The sequence below is a fragment of the Toxotes jaculatrix genome, chromosome 12, assembly GCF_017976425.1.
Source record: "Toxotes jaculatrix isolate fToxJac2 chromosome 12, fToxJac2.pri, whole genome shotgun sequence".
Taxonomy (NCBI): Eukaryota; Metazoa; Chordata; class Actinopteri; family Toxotidae; genus Toxotes; species Toxotes jaculatrix.
Genome location: NC_054405.1, coordinates 12,169,749 through 12,195,813, shown reverse-complemented (window position 1 = coordinate 12,195,813; position 26,065 = coordinate 12,169,749). Strand labels below are relative to the sequence as shown.

The 26,065-nt window shown below is 41.8% G+C and overlaps 1 protein-coding gene across 3 annotated transcripts in view; it reads left to right on the top strand.

The window, feature by feature from the left end:
- Nucleotides 1–24,774, top strand: part of ltbp3 (latent transforming growth factor beta binding protein 3) — a 31,959-nt gene extending 7,185 nt beyond the window's left edge. Inside the window, exons 2-29 of one of the 3 annotated variants that reach the window (XM_041051645.1) lie at nt 8,139–8,417; nt 8,525–8,688; nt 8,778–8,883; nt 10,957–11,043; nt 11,199–11,315; nt 11,431–11,586; nt 12,514–12,621; nt 12,756–12,769; nt 12,855–12,921; nt 13,112–13,189; nt 14,135–14,260; nt 14,612–14,743; nt 14,848–14,976; nt 15,156–15,275; nt 15,561–15,683; nt 15,863–15,985; nt 16,173–16,292; nt 16,730–16,858; nt 17,189–17,359; nt 17,529–17,609; nt 17,845–17,973; nt 18,110–18,247; nt 18,331–18,471; nt 21,211–21,339; nt 22,813–22,974; nt 23,090–23,179; nt 23,296–23,424; nt 23,595–24,774. In XM_041051645.1, coding sequence (XP_040907579.1) covers nt 8,139–8,417; nt 8,525–8,688; nt 8,778–8,883; nt 10,957–11,043; nt 11,199–11,315; nt 11,431–11,586; nt 12,514–12,621; nt 12,756–12,769; nt 12,855–12,921; nt 13,112–13,189; nt 14,135–14,260; nt 14,612–14,743; nt 14,848–14,976; nt 15,156–15,275; nt 15,561–15,683; nt 15,863–15,985; nt 16,173–16,292; nt 16,730–16,858; nt 17,189–17,359; nt 17,529–17,609; nt 17,845–17,973; nt 18,110–18,247; nt 18,331–18,471; nt 21,211–21,339; nt 22,813–22,974; nt 23,090–23,179; nt 23,296–23,424; nt 23,595–23,746 — 3,500 coding nt within the window. In that variant the 3' untranslated portion in view covers nt 23,747–24,774. Of the gene's footprint in view, nt 1–8,138; nt 8,418–8,524; nt 8,689–8,777; nt 8,884–10,956; nt 11,044–11,198; nt 11,316–11,430; nt 11,587–12,513; nt 12,622–12,755; nt 12,770–12,854; nt 12,922–13,111; nt 13,190–14,131; nt 14,261–14,611; nt 14,744–14,847; nt 14,977–15,155; nt 15,276–15,560; nt 15,684–15,862; nt 15,986–16,172; nt 16,293–16,729; nt 16,859–17,188; nt 17,360–17,528; nt 17,610–17,844; nt 17,974–18,109; nt 18,248–18,330; nt 18,472–21,210; nt 21,340–22,812; nt 22,975–23,089; nt 23,180–23,295; nt 23,425–23,594 lie in introns of all 3 variants that reach the window. The other 2 variants (XM_041051644.1, XM_041051646.1) reach the window with 2 other exon arrangements.
- Nucleotides 24,775–26,065: the final 1,291 nt, after the last annotated feature.

Genomic DNA, 26,065 nt, shown 5'->3' with positions numbered 1-26,065 from the left:
GCTCAGAGGAATGCGAGCGCTAGGGACTGCACCCACACCATGCAGGACCCTGTAGCTGTAGTGATTAGCCAGGGTAAACAGAATAACACAGCCTCTGCCAGCGCTGCCTGCTGCCGTGGCCTGAGAGAGTGTGCAGCCTACAGACATTACCTGCTACGCTCTCCAGTGCTGAGTGCTGAGTATCCCGCAGGGCAGGTATCTGACATAATCTCAGCAGAGCACTGTCAGCACTCCTCTACCTGACTGCCTGCCCTCTAGTTCCTATAGCCCAGGCTTTTAGACAGTCATTATGTGACATCATCCATATTTATGCCAAGATCCTGTCTGACTCTCTGGCTCTCTTTCCACAAACATCTCTGCCAGAGGGGAGTGACAGGGTAATGCTGGATCTGTGCCCACCCAAGAACTATGGAAACCGCACCACATATTTCCATGACATGTGAAAATCACATTGTGCAAGGCAGGTTTGATTTAGATTTGGATAATTGCAAGCCTCCTCGCTGAGATCCATCCTGAGCGCCCTGACAATGGCGGCTTCATCTTCTCAGGAGGAGTCTGCTCGTCGTCACTGGTCAGTTTCTGTAGGGTTAACAAACTGTTGTTTTAGGCTGACTGTGCGAGGTAATGAATGCCTCTGGTGACAGTGGTCGACTCTGGAAAGGAGGCGGTGCTATTGTTTGGATAGCTGAGGCCAAGGCTCCTGAGTTTTTTGGTGGGGGTCTGAGGGAGAGTTCTGCAGGGGGGAGGAGGAATGCATACGTAGGTTTTTGTTTTCAAAGGGCAGTGATTATGTCATTTACTCCCAACGTCAGGCTCAGCTGCAGGAGTGTGGTATGTGGTCTCACATTGCCAGTTGATGGTAGGCGTATTTGGGGATGTGGTTTCCTGCTTTGGACCTGATGGTAAAGGGAGGCACGTCAGACCATCAGAGCCATTCCCCTATTCTCTTTATAAACAGTGGCTCTACCGGCATGTGTTTACAGTTTATGTGACCCAATGTTGTTTAGTCATGATGATACTGGAGAGAAATAAAACAATATATAGGGAGTCATACTCATAGAAATACTTTCTAAACCTAGATTCAGTGAAGCTTTTCACAGTAACATTTAATCAAATGACTGTGATGTGAAAGTGCCAAACCCAATGAGAATAAACACCCAACTCTAAAGCTCTGTGTGGCTTTTAGCCGTTTGTAGCTCATTGTTTTGGTTTCCCAGCTTGCACGAAGACTATATGGTTGAGCTTTACTGCGCTCATGTACCCCGTCATATAGCACCATAAGTATCCAGTTCCAACAAACAAGCTTGGAAAAGTTGAGCTCATTGCTGCCTTCAAATTGAACTCGTGAGCTCGTGGTTACGACACAAGAAGTCGTGTACACAGCATGCTCTTCACATTCACGTGGTTAAATCGTGAGAACACCGCTGCTAGGCAACAGCAACATGGATGCCGAAAGACTCCTTACCAGCCACCGAAAAATGAACTGCCATGGTTTCCGCCATAACTGAAAATGCCAGCAAACACATAACTCGTGAACTCAGAGCTTTCAGAAAATTTACACCTGCGAGGTTGTGAAAAACACAAGAGGGGGCAGTTCATATGGACTCATCTCGTGAATACTGTAAACAAAACCAAATTTGAGTGCAGCATATGTTTTGTGTCCAGCAAAACAGACAAGGGGTCAAACCGCTAGTTAATCAAAAAGGTAGATATTTTTCCTGGAGCTGGTGAGAGTTAAAAGTTAAAGGAATAGTTTTCTTGCCCAGTTGAGTTGCCAGACCCAATAAAAAGTGAGAAAATATGTTTGAGTAAAATATATTTGGTTCTGCGTTTAATCTGATGTTATTTGTGATAATTTCTTCCACTGATGCTCCAGTGATGTAGAGTTTAGTAATAAGCTGCTGTGTGTTACAAGCCTGAATCTGCACCATGTATCACAGTTATAGTAGGAATTTTGAAAAGTCCATTTGCGGAAACACGACTGGAGGTGGTGTCACAGCGCGTAGTCAGCCGACGAGACCATGGAAATGATCGCTTGTTGACCAAAAAAGTGTTGTGGCATCCATTTTTACATCTCTGAGTGGGCCGATTCAGACTGGGACTGAATCATAGTGAAAGTGACTCAGTGAGCATCACCACTGATTTCGCTGTCTGAATCCTGCCGACTGGGTAAATTGTTATTTGCAGTTCTGCCAGAATATGAGTGTGTTTAAAAAAAAAAAAAAAAAATCCAAAAACAAAGCACAGATCAGGCCATTGTATCATCTGTATGGTGAGAGATGATGTCTGCAGTAGCTTTCGGTTCAGTGAGCTGGGCTGGCTTTTCAACTGTGGTTTGTAGGGCTGTAATTTGTTGTTTTTGTGCTAGGAGGGTGCGGCTGCGGCTGAAGGGACGCTGTGGAGGGAGGGGGCTGACGATGCGTCATCTCCAGACAGACAGGAGTGAGTGGGTGGGTGGTCACAGGGCACCCAGAGGGCAACCTTTTCTTTCTTTCTTTCTGTCAGTCCACACATATACATGCCTATGCAAAGACATTTTTTCTGTTCAGCTTGCAAAAAAACAGGACAGACTAGTATAATTTTCCCACTTCCAGTTATTACCTGTAATTTTCTTAAAATATGAAAAATGGCATCTGTCTTTTCATGGACATACATGGTTTCTTTTTTTAAGTATGTCCTTTTAGTTACACCAGGCGCTTATTTAGCAGCTGGGGAACGTGCAGTATGTTTTTCCTTAAAGGAAAAAAAAAGTGTCTGGGAATCACAATAATCCCACTGAAACGTCACACTCTCTACTCTCTGGATTTTTCATCTCTCTTCTCTGCCTCTTTATTCCCTCACTTTCCCAGATACATGATATCTGCCCTCTCCTGCTGTGAAGAGATCTGTCTTTCTCCTCATGGGGTGAATCATGACATTATGAAGAAGGAGCTCTCACTCGTATGTCACCTTGACGAGAAAGGCTTGAAGACAAAGACTTTTTTTCCCTTCTTTCGGTCTCTTCATTCAGTTCAGTTCACTCTTCCAGCCCGAGTGAGCGCTGCATGGGAAAATTATATGCTTCCCAACTGTCTTGGAACGTACCTGCAAGCTGACGTTCAATATTAAATTAGGTTTCAGTGGCATGGCAGCAAAGGCTAAAGTCAACTCTGAATGTTTTCTCAGTGTAACTGAAGCCATATATGGGGAAAAATGTGGCTATATAGTTAATGGCAATACAGTGTGTCTACAGTCAAATTGTTATTTACCGTGAATAGTCATTGTGCAGATTTAAATGCCATAGATGAGTAATCTTTGAATGGGATCCTGGATAGTTCTTCACTTCCTCCATTTTCTTTGACAAAGCCATGTGGAAAACGAGGTTCATGATACCATAACTGCTTCACACCACAAGTCCCACCCCCACACCACTCAGCTAGTCCGCCCCTTTCATGCTTCACATTCATTCAGACCACCAGATTACTCTTAGGTGCATTTGATTGTTAATAACACACCACCTCTAGTCTCAGGAATGTGTTAGATCCATAAAGACAAAGGTGTGGTAGAAAACAGAGGGCGGCTGCCTCTGCGACGCTAAGCTAACCGAGGACGAGAGTCGGTGAGCGATTTGAGATCATAAATTCTGCTAATGAACTGAGAGGTGACGATTTAAAGGGAAAGTCTACTGGAAAGTAAAATCCATGTTATGATCTCAACTTAAAGGCTTTGTGCTCTTTTCAGCATGTGAAGCGGTGCAGTCACTTAACCGCAGCGGCTCTCCAGGAGACACTACACCCTCCAGTTAATAACTCTCTCACACACACACACACACACACACAGACGAACACACCCGTTTGCATACAAGATCTGCAGAAAACATTAGCCAGTGCGTTCAAGCCAGTATGGCTTGAGCTTAAATGAAGGAGACAGATGTGAAGGAGAGGAATTATTACGGCATACAAATTATCCAGACCTCCTGGAGCTCTGAAAACAAACAGAAATGAGACAACTAATTTAAACACAATCCAACAATCAGGATAATATGGGCATGAAGAGCAGTAATACCACCTGTTGTTGAGATCTTAAGTCTGATGCTGTGTGGTGCTGGGATGACCCCTGAAAACCTTCCCTGTGTGAGGATGAGTTTAAACTTCTGCAGTGATTTTGATTGGATTTGCCAAAAGGTTTATTATCATCACTGCAGCTAAAATACAGTTTTTGGCCTTAATTCTGATTTAAAAAGAAAGAAAAAGAAAGAAAGAAAGAAAAAAGAGGGGCCATTAAGGTTGGGGAAATTGAACTATTTTTCCACTTAGGCAGACCAACTAATGGCTGTTTCCAATAGCTCTGTGTGCAGTTTGAAAGTATGCTGAACAATCACATCAGACAAAGCACTGCGATTTTATTAACTGTACAAAGGCTTTAGTGTGATTTTACTTATATAGGGTCTTTTATTTAACTTGCTGTGTAAAGTGTTTTTAACTATCTTGAAAAGTGCTCTATAAATAAAATGTGAGATTATTATGCAGTAAACTGAATGTCACAGGCACACTATGCACAAGAACACTCACCTGATTAAGTTTTTAAGTAATTTTTTGGCATTATTATTAAATATTCATCATTATATTATGTTTTAACATATATTTTTCTGTCTTATCACTTAGTCATATGTAAAGCATCGGCACTTCTGTATCGGCACTAACCTGTACGAGGTGCTACACAAATAAAGTTTGATTACATTTCAGTTTGACTGGTCCACATGAAACACGGTGTCGTCTTAATGTGTACCCTTCTGCAATGAGCTGCAGACTTTGTTTTAGTGATGACCTGATGTTACCTCGCATAAAAATAATTTCAGTGAGAGGGCACTGTCTCCTCCACTCTTTTCGTTTTTCTTCTCCAAGCTTTGAAGCTGTACTCTATGTACACACCTCCTGAGTTGAGTTATCTGAATCGGTATCAGAGAGAAAAGCTGGATCGATGCATGCGGTAGAGTGGGAGTAAACTTAGTAGAGGCAGCTCTAACTGCAGTGATTTATTATTATTTTTCAACAGAAATCACTCCCTTTGCCTTTGAATGATTAATGTGGAATTGACATAATTTTAGTCTAGACAAAACCTGTGCAGACTTTGTGCCAAAACATCTGAATGGAAGTTCTTTGAGTCTGGAATAACCCTGTCAAGACTGCCGACAGAGTTGTGTAAGCACTGTGTGTTGTATGGCATCACACTGGGCTTATTCTAACATCAAAAGGTTTCATTAACCTGACCCCCACCCCTGTCCCCAGCCCAGAAACATAACCCAAAATGTGTAACATGATTCCCTGCTCTTCCTTTGTGTTTGTGAGTTTCATTAGTGTGGCACTGACCCTGACTGTGCTAGATCAGAGCACCAGGTCTCGTTCAGACACCTCCCCAGCCAGACAACCGCCTCAGCCCAGACTTTCCCTACATCATGTGGGTTTAGATTGTGTAATCACATTTGGAAAGAGGTTATTTTCCTGTCTGCAATGCCGATTTCCAGCCCCCGCATCTTTCCCAGTTTCCTCTCATTCTAAATCAAGCACTGAGACGAAATCGGAACCATGGAAACTCTCTTATGTCAGAGGAAGTCGAACAAAGTTGAGTAGTACTTCTTCAGTCTGTGCGGCTCACCTGCATTTTCCTGAGCCTCCCAGCTTTGCTCTGCATGTTGCTGCCTGCACCTAGTCCTAGCGGTTAAAGACCACTATCACGTGGTGGTAGGTGGTGGAAGACGGCCTCTTAAGTATCCATCTTGCTTCACATTTAAAATTTTGTACCCCACTAGTTGGCTGTTTTATTGAAGTTCTTTAATTTTTCTGCCTGACTTTCACTATGTAAGGATGTCCCTGCTGTGTTTAAAGTGATCTCGTCCCCTAATTACGCCACAGCCCAGACTCCCTGGCAGTCTGCGGCTAATTACTTCCATGTGTGCACACTTGGCTCAGCAGCAGCAGAAAGAGGCCTCCTCTCCTCTACTCTCCTCTCCTTTGTTTTCTTTTGGATATTTTCTATATCCAAACTCCAATTTTACTTTTGAGAGTTTGTGTGTGTCGGAAAAGTGCTCAGTGGATCTTAAATGGTCATAGTGTGGCTCCAAAAGGCACTACAGTGTAACTGAAAAACATGAACCTTAATAGCCAACACCAAATCAGGATAGCAAAATGCTATGTATGCTTGTGTTTACTGGTCAGGGAGGTCTGTCATGGATTATAGTGAAAAATACCAAATGTACCAGAAGGGAAAAAAACCATGAGTGAACTGTTCTCTCGTAAACTACCCTCTGCTTTGCAATTCTAGCAGCAACAGAAGCAGAAGTGGTTATTCAGTGCAAAGAGACCAACAAGAACATGTCACTTTGGTTATTTTAATGATACTTGATTATGCAGAGTCGATGAATGATGGAAATATAGAAAGGCTGTAACACCTGATGTTTAGCAAGGTCATGGCATGATGGAGGAGGAGGAACGTTCCACTGCACTGAATGACAACAATACAACTTTGGGCGTAGATGATGTTTCTACTGTATTTGACAAGGAGGATATAATTAAACAGGATGCAGCCTCAGGAGAAGAGGCTAACAAGGAGATGGGTGAAATAATTCTCGAAAGACCACGATGAAAGAGAGAGCTGCGCTGACTGGGCAAAACTTTTGACTGTAACCATAGTACAAGATGGAATAATTTGGAGTAAACTGTTTGGATAAAATGCATTTATGAAAGCAGCTGGGCTGATTATTGAACTGAAATGGGATCATGGCACTCTGTATCAAAAACTGTCACACACTACTCTCACGTACTTTATTATAAGTCTTGTACGTGTCTGATTTGATTGGATTTAAGGCTGCGACTGACAATTTCATTTTCGATTAATCTGTTATCTTCTGGATTAATTGTTTGGTTAAAATTAAATATGAAAGTTGTTGTTGTGTATTGTATATTGTTGTATAATTGTATATTTATTTCTATTCATTTTAGCTTTAATCAGATATTTACTGATTGAAATAAAGTTCTTGGTTTATTCTGCATTTTTTAAAAATAGTTGTATGGGTTTTTGTTTTAAGGATGTTAGTTTATGGTTACAGCATTAAAGGAGTTTGGCTACTTTGATTAAATGATAAAGGTTGTCATGTCATGTCATCATCTGCCGCTTATCTGGGTCCAGGCCCAGGTTGCGGGGGCGACTGCTGCTGCACCAAAGTCCTACGGCACCTCCCACAGGTGGTGAGCCCATGGGAGGTGGTGCCGTCCGAAGTGGGGCTGAAACCCACAACCCTGAGAGATTGAGTCTCATGCTCTACCAACTGAGCTAACCGGGCGGCATGATAAAGGTTTTTGTTGAAAAATATGCTTAAACATGGTTAAACAGTGAGATAGCAAAAACATATTTTTGGTAGTGATAGTGAAACTCAGGGATATTGGCCGGCTGGTCCTGGCTGAACTTCAACTATTTATTCATTAGCTGTATTAGTACTACAAGGGGTACTGTTTGGTTTCAGGTTTCTTTCAGGTCTTTCTTTGGATTCATCACTTACTTGCAGTTTTCCCCACAGTCCTGCTCTCTCTCTTTGTCTCGCTCCGTCTCTCTCTGTCTCTCTCTCTTTCCTCTGATTGTTCTATTGTGGGAATTTGAAAACCGACTGGACTTAAAATAAACACAATGGGAGACCCAATAAAACTACAGTGAATACTGTATATGCCATGAACGTCTCTCCAGCCAGCAGCTTTCCCATAGATTTCCAGATCTTTCCCATATGTCAGAGCGAAGCTGTTAAACACATCAGTGACTTTACCTGCTTTCCTGCTCAGACACTGCTGCTGACTGGCTGGAGGGACCTGTTAGTCCGTCAAGCTGGTGTGACTTTTACAGTGGTACAGTCCAGAGCGAATGTTTTACGTGACCCTGCTCATGCCACAAACTTTTGTGTCTGTCTGCCAAATTTATGTTTAATAAAACGAAATCATCAGGATGTTCACGTGATCAGATAAATGGATCCATTATTCCAGTCTGTCATTGCTCATGTTTGTAAGTTTTTCCTCTTCCACTCATCTGATATGATTCATGGCTATGAACTGTTGACCTAAGGGAGTGTTGGCCCGTCTGGGCATGACAGTTCTCCTCCTTGTCTCCCTCCACAGTTGTGTGTCCCCTGACATGTATGAATGGAGGAGTATGCAGCTCAAGGAAGCACTGCCTCTGCCCGCCGGGCTTCACTGGTCGGCTCTGCCAGTTTCCACTCCAGCAGACGCATCAAGCTCAGGCGGCGCGAGGCAACAAGCAGCCTGTCTACCCTGTATCTTTGAAGCCAGACGGCCAGAAATTAGTGGAGCAGGCAGGCATAGGACGTACCCAGCTGACACAAACACACTCAGTTTTCACCCTGCCTTTGTCACAAGTGGGGCACCACTCGTCTGAAGGTACCTATCCTTTGCTTCAGTGTCTCTCGGTTGGTTCACAGTGATGGTGAAAATGTATTTTGTGATACGATTCACTGCTCTGATTTCTACTTTTTCTCTATTTTCAGTGCAGATCAATGTGCATGTCCGCCACACGCCGGACACCTCTGTAGTCATTCACCCGCTCGACCAATCGGATGTCAAGCCTCCTCACAAGACGGGGCCGCGTCTGATCCCTCAGAGACACAAACCGAAGGGGCGCTGCTTCCAGGAGACGACACCCAAACAAGCCGTGCGTTTTTAGTCACATGCTGATGGACGTTGAACCATTGTCTGTATTTATTTTCACTGCTGACATTTCTCTGTCTTGTCCTGCTTCAGTGCAATAGCACCCCACTTCCTGTTCTGACCAATCAGGAGGATTGCTGCGGCAGCGTGGGGAATTCATGGGGACAAAACAAGTGCTATCAGTGCCCCAAACTACCAAGTGAGTTACAGTGTGCAAACCTCTGCTTTAAACGTTCATTTTAAGTCATTTTTCAAGGAGCTCTAAATCACTTTTTCCATCTTTGTAGATTTCATGCACTCTGCGTTTACTCGTCTGTAGTGTTTATATTCAGATGTAAAAGTGCAACAAATTGCTTTCCTACAGTAATCCCTCTGATCTACATCTTGTGTGTTCCCGGCAATAAATTATTGTTTATCAAGCCAAAAATGTCAGGCATTCCCAGCAATTTTATACCTTCCACCTTATGAAATTATGGCCCTAGATTAAAACAATCACTTCATACCTCTATAAAAATGTGTTTTGAATGTGTACATGAAAGTTAGTGGTAAGGTGGGGTAGGGAGTGTGTCAAAAGTTGGGGAGGAAAAAAAGAAAGGAAGAAATTACGGGAATTACACACAGACAGTGAGACAGAAAAAGAGAATGTGGAAAATAACCCTCTACTTAAGCATGTTCCTATGGGCCTGCCCAGTGCAGGACTGTCATCACATTGCCGAAGATTGAATTTCAAGAAAATGTTGGCTACTCACGTTTTTCCACTCTGCTATTATTCCGCCTCTCAGTTCTGACTCAGACAATGCAGCCTTTGACAAAAAAAAAAAAAAAAAAAACCCTGATACTGGGCATCTGGTTAGTCTTTGGACAACTGGATTCCTGCCCAGAATGCTGCCTGTTTTGTTACATTCATACAGATTTATAAGCGCCTTTTTTTTTTTAATGAAAATGACAAAAGTAAGCCATGGTCTTGCCTTTTTTTCATTGTCCCTCCAAAAATGTTTGTGTAAGTACAGTCTTCCCACAGCTCTCTAATAAAACTGTCTTACATGTTCTTACTCCCTCTTGGAAAATTGGACATTCTTCCATTAGAGGTTCAAGGCTATTTTAGGGAAAGAAAAATGCATTGTTATAGAGTTAAAACCTCATGAAAGACTTTTCCAGTCTATTCTGTGACAAGCTAGACTTCAGTATAGTCCTCATAAAAACAACTGTCATTAGAGAAGAAGAAGTGTTAAAGGGCCGATTAATTGTAAGTAAAAAAGTCAGCCAGAGGTTAAACTTAGCCTAGTGCAAAAACTGGTTGAAAAACAAAGTTCACCTGCCAGTTCCACTTGTAAGAGTTGGCGACAACTGCTTCTACAGACTAATATTAAGATGCCTATTAAAGGTGTAGTTTGACAGATTTGCTTGCTCTCTTGCCAAAAACCACAACTTGTCATTTTACACTTCAGTTCCTGTAAAGATTAAACAACGGAGATACAGTGTGAAAATTTGTCCATTTTAGAAGCACTTGTAGCTTTTGTTTTTAAACACCTTTTCCCCTGTTTCCAGTCTTTATGCTTAGGTAAGCTAAGCCTCCTGGCTCTCGCTCCATAGAGCGGACGTGCGAGTGGTATCAATCTTCTCATCGAAATATCAGCAAGAAAATCAAATAACTGTAGATCCAAAACTGTCGATCTGCTCCTCCACCTTATTACTGGTGGTTTTCCAGTAATAATTGAACCCACATAGGCCTCTTTATTCTTTAAATGATATGACGACTTAAAGGTAAAAATTATTAAATACCCATTCAGAATGATAACCCTCAAAGGCAGGGAGAGAACCCTGCCATCACAGCCTCCTCCTGGCTGCTGATCATTCTTCAAGATTTACGTGTCCTTGTAGTGTCAAAGCAATGAGTCTTATAAATGGGGAACTGCATAACTTGCAAAAGTAGTTTTGCAAAGATTAAGTTGTGGATTCAGGAAACACCTTGCGGGTGCTTAGAGATAATGGCTAAACATCCTGCAAAGTTTTCTTATATTGGTTACTCTTTAACAGTTAGTACTGGGAATTCTTCACTTTATACAGACTAAATACTTAGAGGAGCTTAAACTCGATTGCTACACTAGGTGTTCAGACTTCTTCTACAGCTGGATTATTGGGTAGGACTTTTCCAGATATGTTTTGGTTTGTATTAGCCGTCTGCAGCTCATCTCTCTCCATAAACAGTGTTTCACTCATGCTGTTCTCATACATTTCCCCCTGTGCTTTACCATGTCTTCTCCTCCCTCAGATGCATCAGTCAAACAGACCATTGTGGAAGACTACGGTTCTACCTGTCCACAAGGCTATAAAAGATTCAACAGCACTCACTGTCAAGGTAACACAGACAGGATGTAGCTTATAACAAGGACAAAGGAGCTTTGTACTGTAAAACTACAGTTACCATGTGATAAAGCTGCAGTATCATGTACATTCTGAAAAGATGTCAAAATAACCTTTTCATTTTTGGCACCTCACCTCTCCACCCTGAAGATATCAACGAGTGCACCATGCAGGGTGTCTGTCAGAACGGAGACTGTGTGAACACGCTGGGCAGCTTCAAATGTTTGTGCAAGACTGGGTTGGTGCTGGACAGGAATCGATGCGTTGGTGAGCGAGAGCCCTTTCTGGGTTTTCCAGTTCTCGTTTCAAAATGAGATTCTCATCTGCTCCGTCGAGGTGGATTGTTCCCAAATGCAACCGTACGCGTCTGCTCTGTCTCCAGAGTCCCCAGCTGAGCAGGCTCAGTGTTTCCTGATGGCGTCTGAGGCCAGGGGCTGCGAGCACGCGCTGCCAACCCACCTCACCCAGGAGATGTGCTGCTGCACGGTGGGCAAAGCCTGGGGCCGTTACTGTGAAAGATGTCCTCAGGTGGGCACAGGTGAGTGGACGGAGTTACAGACTGAGAACATGCCCGAATGATTTTCAAAAACTGAAATGTTCAGAATTCACAAATTTATGTCTTAAGGAGTTTTTACTGCTTTAAAATGGAACGTTCATATCTCACCCTTTGGTGGTTTAATCTTAATTAATGATTTTATCAGGATGATTAAGTTTGATATACCGAGTTGATCAGTCCGAGTCATTACGCAGCTCAAGTGCATGTTAATGCTCATGAGAAGGATTTCTCACTTTTCTTGATTAAGATTATCAGCAGAATGTGAAGAGATGACAGTTTTGACATCATGTCAGAGACGTCTGTGCATTGTGTTGCAGAGACACCTGTTTAAGTTAGCATGCTAACCAGCTCGATGGGATACCCCAGTCGATGGGTTGGCAACATGTCAACGACTACCCCTTGCAGGATTCATTCAAGCTAACATTGGCTTAGTGTGAGGGTGGGGGTTGAAACTTGGATGTGATTGGCCAGTGAGGCCAGTCCTGGGAACACGCTCTCTATGATAGGTGTGGCCACTCCATGCGTTGCCCTGTATTTGTGTTTATAAATTTGGCAGTTGCGCCTTTAAACTTGGAAACCTATTTAAAAAGAGGTTTCTGTTTGTTTTTAATTAATAGTTAAACACTGGGATGCTGCAATAAATCAGGTTCCCTTTCAGCTACTGACACACTATAGTTAATGTCTATGTTTCTCTGTGCTGCCTAGTTGTAATAACACTTTGGAAGTGGCTGTATTCCTTTTCACTTCAATAAGTAACTGTTTTTAGGATGTTCATACATTCTATACACAATCGACTGTATGTGCCGTTAGAGTCGAGGAAATAATTTGTGCATGTGTTTTGCAACGAGTGAGATTTCAACATGGTGAAATAAGGTAACATCCTCTCCTCTTTCTCCATGTGGTGCTCAGTGGCCTTCAGTAAGATCTGCCCTGCTGGGAAAGGCTACTTTCTCCAGAATATTAGAGAGACCGTGGCCTTCCCTCCCATCATCTTCCCCCGTAAGCCAGACAAGGAGGGTGAGTCAAAAACTGCTGAAACTCTGGATTTCTCCGAGGCATCAAACATTTCCAACATTTTTCTGCTTGTGAGTCTTTGTACGGTTCGTGTGATTCCCTCAGTTCTAATACACCTCTGTCTCTTTTTCTTTCAGAGCCAAAGCGGCCGGTAAGGTGTTCTTTCTGTTTTTAATGCAGTGATAATAGCTGGTTAATTTTTGTGGTTGTAAGATCTGGGTAACTCTTTCAATCAGGAGAGACCGCCAGAGACGACGACCCATGTGCAGGCTCCCACCAGCACCAGTGGTCCTCGTGTGCCTGGTAAACACACCTCCAATATAACCAGTCAGATTTATACTCTAGTCCAGTGATTTGTTCGCTTGTGGTACTTAGTGTACTTCAGCTGTCAGGGAGGGGGAACGTTTCTTTCTTGGCAAAGACACAAACATCAGGACTAAAGTTCAACATGTCATAATTCCTCCTAAAGTCTGTCTGCTTCATCTGCCTTCAGTTGTTAAACCCACCCCTCCGCCAATCATCCGAATGACCCCAGGCAATGACCCCTTCGAAACACAGACAAAAGTCCTGCGTGAGTTCCCTGCAAACCTCAAACTGACTCAAACACCTTTGCTGCATTAAACTCATAGAGAGTTTCTTCTGTAAACGGTGGTTCATGCTTCATGCACCTCAAAACTGGAAATTCCAGCTTTCCACATTGCCCAGTAAGAGACGATACTGTGGTGAGCTTTGGGTCCACCACTCACGACTGACACGTTGGCTCTCTCCATGTAATTGGCTTAATTTATTACAACATGCACACAAGTTATTTTACACTGAGACAATCTATGTTTCTACTACTATGGTATTAGAAATACAGAACTAGAGATTAGCTCAGTTTAACACTAAGCCAAGTCCATTCAGACCTGAGCCTCTTTAATGGTTAACTGACTCTCTTAGACACTTTGGATATTGTGTGCATTCAACCATGAACCAGCCTTAAGGCTATGTTCACACTCTTTGTGTTTGATGGAAACAAGTGTTGCCATAACTACATTTTGTGCTGTTGTTTAAAAGCAGGTTATGTGATACTTACTTCATTATCATATGTTTAAAAAAAAGATATCAGGGAAAAGCACTGACCAGAATCATAATGCAGTCTTTCCTTGGGAAAACATTACTGCATTTTTTTTTCTACTTCTACTGCTTTCTCAGTCTCAGTCTGTAACATCTGTCTTGTGTGTTCATTTGTGATTATTAGAAACTACTCTTTAAGAAATCTAATACAGCCTGTCTCTGTATGTCTGACTACACCTGTCATTGGCTTTGATGTGAAGTCAGAGGTAAATTAAAAACTTGAATAGTGTGAACATGGCTACAGATAGAGGCACTTAAGTATATGGCATGGAAATTATCAGTGCTTTATACATATATATGTATTAAATAATAATATATATGCACACATACCTCTGTGTATCTATATATATGCATGTATATATATGATGCTGGTCCACTCTGTGTTCCCTCCTTGAAGCAGAGACAGATGAATGTAGGCTAAACAGGAACATTTGTGGTCACGGAGCGTGTGAGAACAGCCTGAACGGCCACATCTGTCACTGTGACCCTGGCTACCATCTCAACCCGCAGAGGAACATCTGTGAGGGTAAGAGACGATGGTAGAGACGGGGGTTAGAGGAGGTGCAGGGATGGGACGGTTGGCTGTGTCTATGGACAAGAAATTTCTCATGAAGTTTCTTATGCATGAGAGACAAGACACTCTGATTCCAGCAAGTCTCTGTATGTTTTTGTTGTTTATGTCAAGCAAACCTTTCCTCGCACAGAGAGACGTACACAACTTAATTGGTTTAAAGTTGATCATCATTAAAAATATTAACTTTGGATCTGGAGTAGCCCTTGGCATACATTTGAGACACACGTTTTATTTGTTACAATTCCATCTGTACCATCATATGGAGTTAATGTACCTTTCTCACTATTCTCTCCCGTTGTGCAGATGATAATGAATGTGAGTCAGAGCCGTGTGGCCACGGCAGAGGCCTTTGCGTCAACATAGAAGGGAGCTACAAATGCCACTGTCGTCACGGATATAAACACATGGTGCAGCATGGCAGACTTAAGTGTGTAGGTAAGTTAGGTTGAATGAATTCTGTGCTATAATGTTTGTTTTTTTTTTTGGTTTTTTTTTACATTTTCAGATCCTGCACTGGTGTTATTCTTATTGTTTTGCAGATCTGAATGAGTGCTCTAAACAAGACATCTGTGGTGTCGGAGGCCAGTGTGTGAACCTGCCCGGTTCTTATAAATGTGAATGTCACAGCGGGTTTAGGAGCAAGTCACTCCGTCATCCGGTCTGTGAAGGTACAAAGACGCTGATTATTATGACATTGTGGATATTACTGCACAGGTTTTCCACCGGCTAAACACTTATTATGTGTGGGCTGCTATAATATGCTTGCATCTGTTCTGTACATGTGTGTTTGTGTATTCTTGCGCAAATCCAAACATGGATATGTAAAACTTCTTCCCTTTTGCTCCAGACATAAATGAGTGTTTGCATCCTGACACCTGTCCCAATGAGCAGTGTGAGAACACACCGGGCTCCTATGAGTGTGTTCCTTGCTTGCCTGGTCACGAGGCACGCGCCGGCACTTGCTATGGTGAGTGCAGCCCTGCTGTCCGGCAAAATTCATCACTTATTAACTTATGGTTTTATCGGAGTTTCTGTCTGGTGTGTTTCTCTGAGGCATTATTACACATTAGTAATTATCATGCTGAAAAATATCATCAGGCCTTGTTAAAACCAACCTTTCAAAACCAGTCAGTAACATACAGTTGAACTTTTTAGTTGAGTTGAATTGAAGCAACATCTATCCATTACTGCAAACATGTCATTGTGTCACTGAGATTTAGCTTCTTTTAATCCTTTCTCTGTGTTTCAACAGACATTAATGAATGTCAGAAACCTGGCATCTGTCCTAACGGGCGCTGCGAGAACCTCTCTGGTACTTATCGCTGCCTGTGCAACGAGGGCTTCCTTCCACTTGCAGACAGCAAAGGGTGCAGTGGTGAGTAATGCTAACCTAACTTTTACATGACAGTACTTTGACTAAGTTGCCTAATAATGTAGTTGGGTGATTTGATGGCTGTTTGGTAATGAAAATGTAAAGAGGAACCCTTAATCATTAAAGTAGTTGTGTCTTGCAGATTCACACAGGTTGTGTTTGTTTTTCTTTCTCCCAAACAGACATTGACGAGTGTGAGGATGTCAGGCTGTGTGCTTATGGCCTCTGCATCAACACAGAAGGCTCCTTCCAGTGCCAATGCTACCCGGGATACCAGCGCACACAGGAAGGCAGCCACTGTGAAGGCATGAATTATTCAACAAATTGATAGGCAATTATTTAACACCTTTAAAAACAACAGGTGTATTATGGTCACTTGTTAACTAGTCAGCATGTCCAGATAAAGTGTGACTGAGTTCGAACAGACTGCTCACCTCATGCTTCACATTCCTAAATTGTTTTTATTTGTTTTAATTATTTTCTTTCCTTCAGATATCAATGAGTGTGAGCGGCCATCAAACTGTCAGAAGGGCCGCTGTATCAACAGCATGGGCTCATACCGCTGTGAGTGCCAGACAGGCTACGTACTGGTCGGAGGCAGGAGGTGTCAAGGTCAGTCTCTTCAAATCTTTAAGGTCAGACCTTTATCGGAAAAAAGGGAGCTGTCTGCCATTTTGCCAGTAACTAGTAACTAACACATATTACAGGAATTGATGATTTTGGTTTATTTCCAGTATATTTATTTTTTATATAGACTAATATAGAGTAATTTGGGCCCACATTGCCTTTTTTCTTATTTACAAAGTACTGCAATAACATTAATAAAGTCCAGGCTGTGTTGAAAGCCACTCTCTCATTCCCCCGTTCACTATTTCCAACATGTTAAACACTCGGACAAATATAATCTAGACACTTCTTACACTTTACTGTGAAAAAAATGAAAGTTGCTCAAAAAAAGAAAAGAAAAGAAAAGCACAAAATCTAATTGCTTGCAGCTCAGATGGTGTTTGGATTGAAACAAATACTTAGAGCAGCCTGTGTGATTTCAGACATCGACGAATGTGCTGAAGACAGAAGTCTTTGCCAGCCCTACGGCTCTTGCGAGAACAGACCGGGCTCGTACTTGTGTGTCTGCAATCACGGTTACGTCCTCTCAGAGGACCAACACAGCTGTGAGGGTAAGCCTGCTCTCATTTCTGCTTTACAGCAGACTCACATTCATCCCAGAGCTTTAACCAGGCCTGAACATTTGATTCCTGCATGCTCCAGACCCAGAATATTTCAGTTCTGAATTCAAACTAAACCTCAAGGCCTAAAAGATAAACAATTATAGTCAATAGTCACAAATTACCGGATCCTGTATTCTATATGAACCAAGTCCCAAATTTTTAAAGCAGTGAATTAAAAGAAAGGCCGTCTTGGCAAGCCCATGTAAGATCCAGTCCAGTCACTGGATTTGTGCGCCAAATCCTCTGTTTCCCTAACAATCACCGTCTTTGCTACCGCAGTGGTTCGAATGCTGACAGATGAGAAGAAGGAGTGCTACCTGAACCTCGATGACACTGTGTTCTGCGACAGCGTCCTGGCCACCAATGTCACCAAGCAGGAGTGCTGCTGCTCCATTGGAGTGGGATGGGGAGACCACTGTGAGATCTATCCCTGTCCTGTCTCCCACTCAGGTACATTTACATTGTGCTGTGCTCACACATGCAAATAAACTCACATTCAGGTCATACAGTAGGTTATTGATGGTTATTGTAGCTCGGTGAGTTGAATATATAGCGTGTTAAAGGGCTGGACGATAATGCATGATGATGATTTTAACTCCTCCTGGTCTTCTTTACCCAGATGAGTTCCGCTTCCTGTGTCCAAATGGGCAAGGTCTCTACTATGAACAAGGACTCCAGTACAGCCTACCTGCCTTCCATGGTACATATTATGTAACATGGGTCACCATATCAACACACAGCAGGGCTACACAGTGCTTAAATATTCTTGTGTTTGCATGAAAATGCCCATTAACATGATCACAATACCTGTTAGTTCCTGATGTTTACAGTTGTGGTCACTCATGAGATTGGTTCCCTGCATCGAACAGCACTTCCCATAATGAACCCCTCAGCTGCTAGTTTGCAACTGAGAATAAACTATTCCTTGTCTGCAGATATCGACGAGTGTTCTCTGTTTGCTGATGAAATCTGCAAGAAAGGTCACTGTGAGAACACGCTGCCGGGCTATGAGTGCTACTGTCAGCAGGGCTTCTACTATGACGGCAACCTTCTCGAGTGCATTGGTGAGTGACAGGATACACACCACAGAATAACACTTCAGAAGGTTCTCACCAATGCTCTGTTTGCATTTTAAGGCAGAACGGTTTTGTAGATGCCTCATAACAATGTTTCTCCTTCTGGTTGCATGTTCTCCCTCAGATGTGAACGAATGCCACGACGAGTCTCAGTGTACTAATGGTCAGTGCGTCAACACAGAGGGGTCCTTCTACTGCATCTGTAATCGACCCTGGATTCCAGACTCCAACAAGAAGAAGTGTGTAATGGCAACAGTAGCAGGTGAGTAAACTATTATCTTCTCCCAGTTATCTGGTTACTAGAGGAATTACCTTGAACACTAATTTGACCTTTTTGTTGTACAGATGTGGATGAGTGTGAGGACCCAGCCAACTGTAAGAATGGGCATTGTGTGGACACTCCAGGGTCGTACTACTGCATCTGCTCTCCGCCCTGGACCCTGGCCACCGATCGTAACAGTTGTGTGACTCCTGAGGAACAGGCTGGTGAGTGCAGACCCTCAGCTGTGAGAGGTTTACGAAAAGCAACAAGGCAGCGGTAGGAAACAGCGGATTACTCTGGGAAAAGCACAGCAAAGAAATCGTAGTGTTAGCTGTCTGCACTCGTGGGCGGCAGTGTATGTGAGACAAAGCTGATTTTAGTGCCAAAGAAGGTTAAGGAATCCACAAGCCTCTCGGCAGATAAATCACACTGAACAAACAGATGAAACATAACGCTCATAATGTTTTGTAATCACAATTTAAGAAGTTCACAATTTATGTGCGCACAGTGAATCAGTTTACATATAAAAACAGTGACAGCAGGATGATGATGCTGAAAGTTGTATTGTGGTTGTTCTGAGCTAAAATGGACAAAATAGAAAGAAAGAAATGAATTAATACATCTCTGTGCTGTCTAAGGTAAACCAATTGTGAACATGCCTTTCAAATCAAGGTCTAACCCACAGATAGTGAGCGGACAAATAAAATATACAGACTGTATCCTCTGTCACGTGATGTGTTTGTTTATGCAGTTCAGTCCTTGTATTTATTTTAGCTTTTTTTTTTTTTTTTACATATGAATGCTGGAGTCAAATAGTGATGTTAAAGTGCTGCACTTATACCCCCAAACTGAGTAGCTCAGGCTTTATTAAGGCTTACAAATTCTGTTAACTACTATAAATGCTAGGTGAGTAGTTACTGTCATTTCTGCCTGATTTGCTGGTGCATTAGTTGTTAGCAAGGAGACGTCTTTATTTACATCCACAAGTGGCCCCTGATTGAAAGTGCTTACTTTGATCCAAAGTACATGAAGATTTTTGTGAGGATTGGTCGCTCCCCTCATGAACTGTGAGAGGGTGAGAGTGTGGAGATGCCTGCCACACAGCTGGGTTCCTCTTGGTGGGTGATGGATGGTACCTTGACAGACGTGATATGGAGGAATGGTGTACTGTTCAGAATCCATGTGGTGCGGGTGTTGTTGGCCAAACGCTGTGTTGGAACAAAGGAGTAGTAGTAAGTTGTTTCTTCATAAAAAAAAAGCTGGAACCAGTGTTCTGGTTGTTAGGATGAAAAGAGAAACTGGGCTGTCAGCTGGTTGCCATGTGATGCTGAGCTGCATCAGATACCAGACAGGCCAGGTTGACCCAGTCACTGCGTCAGGACGGAGAACTCTGTGTTAATCTTGGAATGAAAAATTTTCCTCCTCGTTCCCAGAGGTCGGGGACGTGCACTTAAATTGTGCCCTGTTTAAACAAAGGAAAGCTGCAGCTGCAGGACGTGCAGAGGCAGATAGAGAGACAGTACTATCCAGTGGCGGTGAAGAATGACTTTCGAATGACTTTTTTATGACCGTGTTGCCAGAGGTATTTTGTAGGAAGCTCTGTGTGGAAATCCTTTTGTTCTCTTTTCAACTTGTTCTTGTGTCCTTGTCAACTCTTTTGTTTGCCATAGTTATGGACACAGCTGAGCCGAGGTCAGGAAAGTGTCTGGTTTGGTGACTGTGAGGCACCATTGCTTTTATTTGCAGATGATTTTGACCTTTTAGTCCGTGACTTCCAATGTTTGCATTCACAGTGTGGCACAGTTGGGACAAAGATGAGTGCCTCCAAGTTAAGACTGGTTCTGTCCCATGAAAGGGAGGATTGCTGAATCCAGGTGACAGGAGAGCCAACAGCTCACGTTGACTGTAATAATGCAGACAGAAGAAAAATGGTTTGGTGATAACTGTGCACTCACCACAAAGCCCTAGCTGTTTTGAAGGGACTGAATGAATGTGAATATGGCTTGTTCTGGGCTGACCTAGACCTCTAACTGGATTTGGAACAGCAGGACACACAGAAGAGCTGGAAAACCCAGTAGATCTTAATTATGAACATGTCTTCTAAAAACCTATGATAAGGAAGATCACTGTTCACTCATTATTTACAGAATGTTTCAGTGTAATGACACCAGATTTGGTTTTATTCAGTCTCCAAGAAAGACACACAAACCAAGAAAAAGACAGTGAAGTGAAGAACAAAAGCACTGAACAGCAAAGCTGAGCCAATGTCCCTCATCAGTCCATTGAATTTCACTCCGCTGCACAGATCTACACGGCCTTATCATTCATTTTCTCTGCAAACTGCCTGCAAACATCGTGACAGATTACGATTCCTCAGTTGATGTGTTGCTGCAACAAAAGCTTCCTGTTTTTCCCTGCAGCCTTTTTGCATGTAGCGCAGTGTGGTTGCATGTCAACTAGAGACCAACTGCAGTGCGATGCATGACTGAAGTTCAGTTTCTCATCAGTATTACAGGTGAAGAAAATACGTTGCATGCGACATTTATGGTAGAAGCCTAAATAGAAGGCAAACTGGATATAAAGGTGATGGACACAATAACAGGAACCACTGTACATTATTATCCAAGCCAATACAATATCAATGCAATAAATGCTGCAATTGAAATCTAACATTTTCAGTTTTTGTTGAGATTGTGTCTGAGTGGTGTTAATTCAACTTTCTGCTACTTTTTAAACCTGACTCATGAGGATACGATACAGTTTAGAGCAAAAACACCACAGGATACAGCTTCAACAACACAGTCTGACACAGTCTCACAAAGGGAGTATTTATTTCAGGATTATTGTATTGAATTGAATTAAACTGCACAGGCGCTTTTGTTACTGTGTCCACCACCTGTCAGTAAGTGCTGGCCCCAAACAGATGTTCATACTGTAACCAGTGTCTGTGGTGCCCTTTGCAGATGTGAATGAGTGCCAGGACCCCTCGTACTGTAAGAATGGGAGGTGTGAGAACACGCCCGGCTCCTTTCACTGTTTTTGCGACCCTCCCCTCACCTTCAGTGCAGCGCTGAAACAGTGCGTCTATGACGGTGGGTAAAATCAGCGTCCGGTCCAAATGAGTTTTGGCTTATCTCGACATCTGCCACTCGTGTTGTAATTCCTCCCAATTTGTGTCCCCATTCGGCCTGTACTGGCTTTGTGTCACATCATTTCGTCTCTTTACCCACTTTATACAGTACAGTTTCCCATTCTTGGAGAGATGCCACTTTGTGTAGTTGTTAAAAATATGCACACAAAACAAAAGTTCAGTGTGAGAATAAGTGACTACTTTTAGCATTTTTTTTTCCTGCATGTTTTTGCTTTTTCAAAACCAATTTGTGTCTCTTTTGTTTATCTTATGTAGATAATAAAACTGATTTGTTCTGGTAGAGAAAAGACAGACATGGAAATTGAAAACTGCTCATTTAGTGGAGAATGACCTGAGCTCATTTTTACAAGTGTTATGCCACTGTTGAAGTCTTGTAACCAGCAGATAACAAATGACCACTAGCACCCATGTTTTACAAGTAAGGACAGAGCACAAAAGACTGATCAAAGGAAATCAGACCTTTGATAATTCTGCCCAGAATTGCTCTGCAAAAATATATGACTCTAAGTCTCTCTTTGTGTTTATATTTACATTTACATCTCCTCATATCATCATCTTGCAGCAGTTCATTTGTCACTGGAAACAGAGAGGTCACAAGAATTTCAGCCGATCAACCTGTCACTGCAGAGAATTATCAGGTTCCCAGATTAACTATATATTAGTACACACATACAAACCCATACATACATACATACATACATACATACATTTGAGTTTGCTAACTTTATCATTTGTCTGTAGATTCTAATAGTTGTAAGTTATATACAACTTCAATATAGTGAGTTTAGTTCTTTCACTGTATCTATTACTTACAGAGGGATTATATCGTATGACATAGCAAGCTGAAAAAAGTGTGTGCTTTACAGGTACCTAGTGTAATATGGGGTGGACCAACTTGTGCATTTTGGCTGCTGCATACATGTACAGGCTCCTGACTTCTCTTAGTCTCGACTGTAACAAGCATACACAGATAATAAATGGATGGAAATGTTTTATGTACTAGTTACTAGTTCTTGCTACCTCCGATTATTGGTTTTCACTTAAGAATAAATGGTTTTCATAATCTAAAAGCTGCTGAGATATTGTAACATGTAACCAACAAACAGTGTGAAGTGAAGATTTTCCTCCAAGCCAAACATTGTATATGTTCTGAAGTTGTATTATTATAAATATCAGAGGGTTTTTTTTGTGTGTGGACTTTCTCCACTGTCTTGCATAACACTGTTTTACTGAGAAAACAGAACTCAGGGCTGTCTGAATGTGGCTTCCGGTACTGGTACTATACTGTAATGCAAATCAAAGTAACTTTGTGTGAATATGATAGTGTCTGAATTCCTACATTTTACCTTTAATTGTTTGACTATAGTTTAAATTTCATGTCTGTTTTTTTTTTTATCCTTCTTTTTTTACCCAGATCGCACTGCAGCCCACAAGGACGTGTGTTTCCTGCAGGTTGATGAGGGCTTGATCTGCAGCGAGCCGAGAAGTGGCATAGTGGTGACCTACTCAGAGTGCTGCTGTCACTACGGTCGTGGGTGGGGGCCCGAGTGTAACACCTGTCCACCCAGAAACTCAGGTGAGCGAGCTGGAGACCCGACTGGCCTGCTCAGCTTTGACTACAGACTAGCAGCTTTTCTTTCCTTTGAACTAAAATCTGATAGTATCTGAATTTGTTTATTGCTTGTGTTCAGAGATGTTCAGTCGTCTGTGTGAGATGCACCTGGAGACTGAGTCCGATGGGGAGCAGGATTTCCTGGCTGCTTTCGCCAACTACAACCCAGGTAGAACCTTACACCATCTTTGCTGTTAATATACAATCACATGTCGCCCTTATTTACTTCTCTTTTTCAGTTCTCACATTTTCTCTTTACAACTACCCCATGTTTGTCCACAAAAGGTGACAGCTCAGAGGAGGATTCAGATGAATGTAGCTGTGCAAATGGCCGCTGTGTCCGCTCCTACCTGGGTACCATGTGTGAATGTAACACAGGCTTTAGGCTGGACCACTCCCGCACCCGCTGTATAGGTTTGCACTCGCTTTTTTTTTCATGAATTTACTTATTGCACTTCAAGGAATATACAGTAGCCGGTAGTGGTGCGTGTATTTAGCACTGTTGAGCAACATTTTGTTTCCTGTTTAGTTTCCTGTTTTACAGCTGACACTCATTGATGACTGTGTATTTTTTTTTTTTTCAGACATTGACGAGTGTGCAGAAGCAGGAGCTCGTGTCAGTCCGTGCAAGAATGCTCGCTGTGTGAACACTGCTGGCTCGTACAAGTGCTTCTGCAAACACGGCTTCGTGGCCACACGCAGGCCAAACACATGCATGCGTCGCAGAGCTCGGTAACCTCTGTGTGTCGCTCTGTTTATACCTAAAATATGCAACACACACAAATACCCCACACATGCTGTACGTACATGTCCATCTCACAGTACAAATATGGGACTGTGTGTACGCAGTGAACCTTAAAAACATGCTCTCATCCACAGCCAAATCATAGGAATGGCTCATGTGATGGAACAAAACATATCATTGTCAGCTCCTCTGTCACTCCCTATTTCACATTTAAAGAAATAATCAATACAGACAAGGAATATGTTTGTTTGTTAAACATTTTTTTTGTAATTATAGTTTTTTTTAATTGTTTTTGTTAAGTTTAAGTTTTGCTTTTTTGTGATTTTTTTTTCCAACTTTTCATCATTGATCTTTCTACTCTTACTTTGAATCTCTGATCTCAAGCCACCACCTCGTTTTAATGAGGAAATATGTTTCAAAGATCAGTCTGGTTTTCTACTTGTCTACTTCAGCCCATTTAATATTTGTATACTGAATGGCACAAGAACTTTTAAATGTTAAGGTATTCCCCTTTACATTCCCACAAGTCCACGTCCACAAGTCTTTAATGTTTAATTCTAAATTGACTCCCTCTGAATTGTATTTTCTAACCGCACACTGATTTTGTATTATTGTACAGTTTGTCAGGTGAATTAACAGTTTCTGTTAATCCCTGGTCCTTGACCTTCCCCTGTTTATTTGCTGATGTTGTTGTTGATATGAGAAACCTGAAGTTTTTGTATAATTTGACATGTGCACCTAAGTGGACTTTAAGCTAGAAAAAAAGGTCATGCACTTAGCAATAAATATAGTGGGAATATTTGCTTATTCCAGAAAACCAAGAAAGTTTGACACCTGTTGTCATAAATTGCTGCATCAAAGTATTTAGAAAACCAAAGACGCTCTTCAGATGAGAAGAATTTAATTAAAAAAAGATGATGCCAACCGGTCATGTATTTGTTTTTCCTGTATTTTGGAGCATTGAGTTTAGACTGATGGGTAAAAATGACAGTTTTATTCATAAAAAAAAAAAAAAGAAATCTACAACACAATAAAGTGTGCAACAAATGAAGGGGTCTGAATACTTTGTGACGCTGCAAGTATGAAGACGTTCGATATAAACTGAAATCAGAGCAGACAGACACGTTCAGTGAAGCACATGTTCTCATGCACTCAGGTTAAGAAGTATCGGGGCCAGTACTGTGGATGATTTAGTGTTAAATTTCAAGTATAAACAAAAGCAAATAAAAACAGCATATGGCAGGGTTTCCACAGATCTCACATTAGCTTTTTTCTTTACTCTTTTCCTTGTTACTTCAGTGTCCAAATGTGTAACATTCATAAACTTTTATTTATCAAATTTCGGTTGTTAGGACATTTGTATTTTTGAAAGTGAGTGCACTATTTATTTTTTGCATACATCTTATAGCATTATATGGATATTTTAAAGTAGCTATTCTGCACCATAAAGAAGCATTTTTCTTTAATTTTTGTATTCTGTTGTCACCAAAAAAAAGTACTAAAAGATTTGCTGTTGTTTCAAAATACAAAAAACAGCTGTAACAGCTGAACTGGTATGATACTCAGTAACCAAGGAGCTTAACTAAAATAAATAGATTAAAAAGCAGAACAAGTTCACTGGCCTTGACAGTAACTACTTTCCCCCTTAAAAGGGGAAAGTAGTGTGTAATCTATCTGCTCTGAGGTGTGTTGACGGTGGTGTGTTGACGAGTGAAGGGTGGATGTTTTTTTTTCTTTTTTTTTCAGAACTTCAGTAAACCTTTTAAAAGGTTTTCTTTGTTCAGATGCAGAGTGTGTGATTTTAGTTCGGCTTTATCAGACAAGTACAGCTGTTACAAAAGGAAAGCAAAACTGGCAAAATGTGAGAGAGTCCACAACAAAGCCCACAGATAACACCACCTACCTGAAGAACAGCGCCATCTTGTGGCCTCTTTGTTTTACTACAGCTCCTACCAGGAACCCATTAAACACAGTGTTCAGCCTTGACAACACAATGTCACAGTTACAGTGTTTCCCACAGGTGGACATTGGATTTATGGTGGCTGACCCCTGCACAGGGAGGGTCACATGATGGTGGACCACACTAGATTCACACTTGTTTCTCTATCTTCCAACCAGAGTAAGATTTTTAATAAAATAAATCCTATACACTGTGTAAGAATTGTTGCGATATGGTGTAGTGAAACGGTAAACTGTGCAGCTGTGACATCCCTCCGTGAAACAAAAAGCACATACCCTTTCTAGAAATAGATTTTATTTTGCTCATAAATCATGTGATGATCCAAAAATATACAGTGTTGACTTTAATTT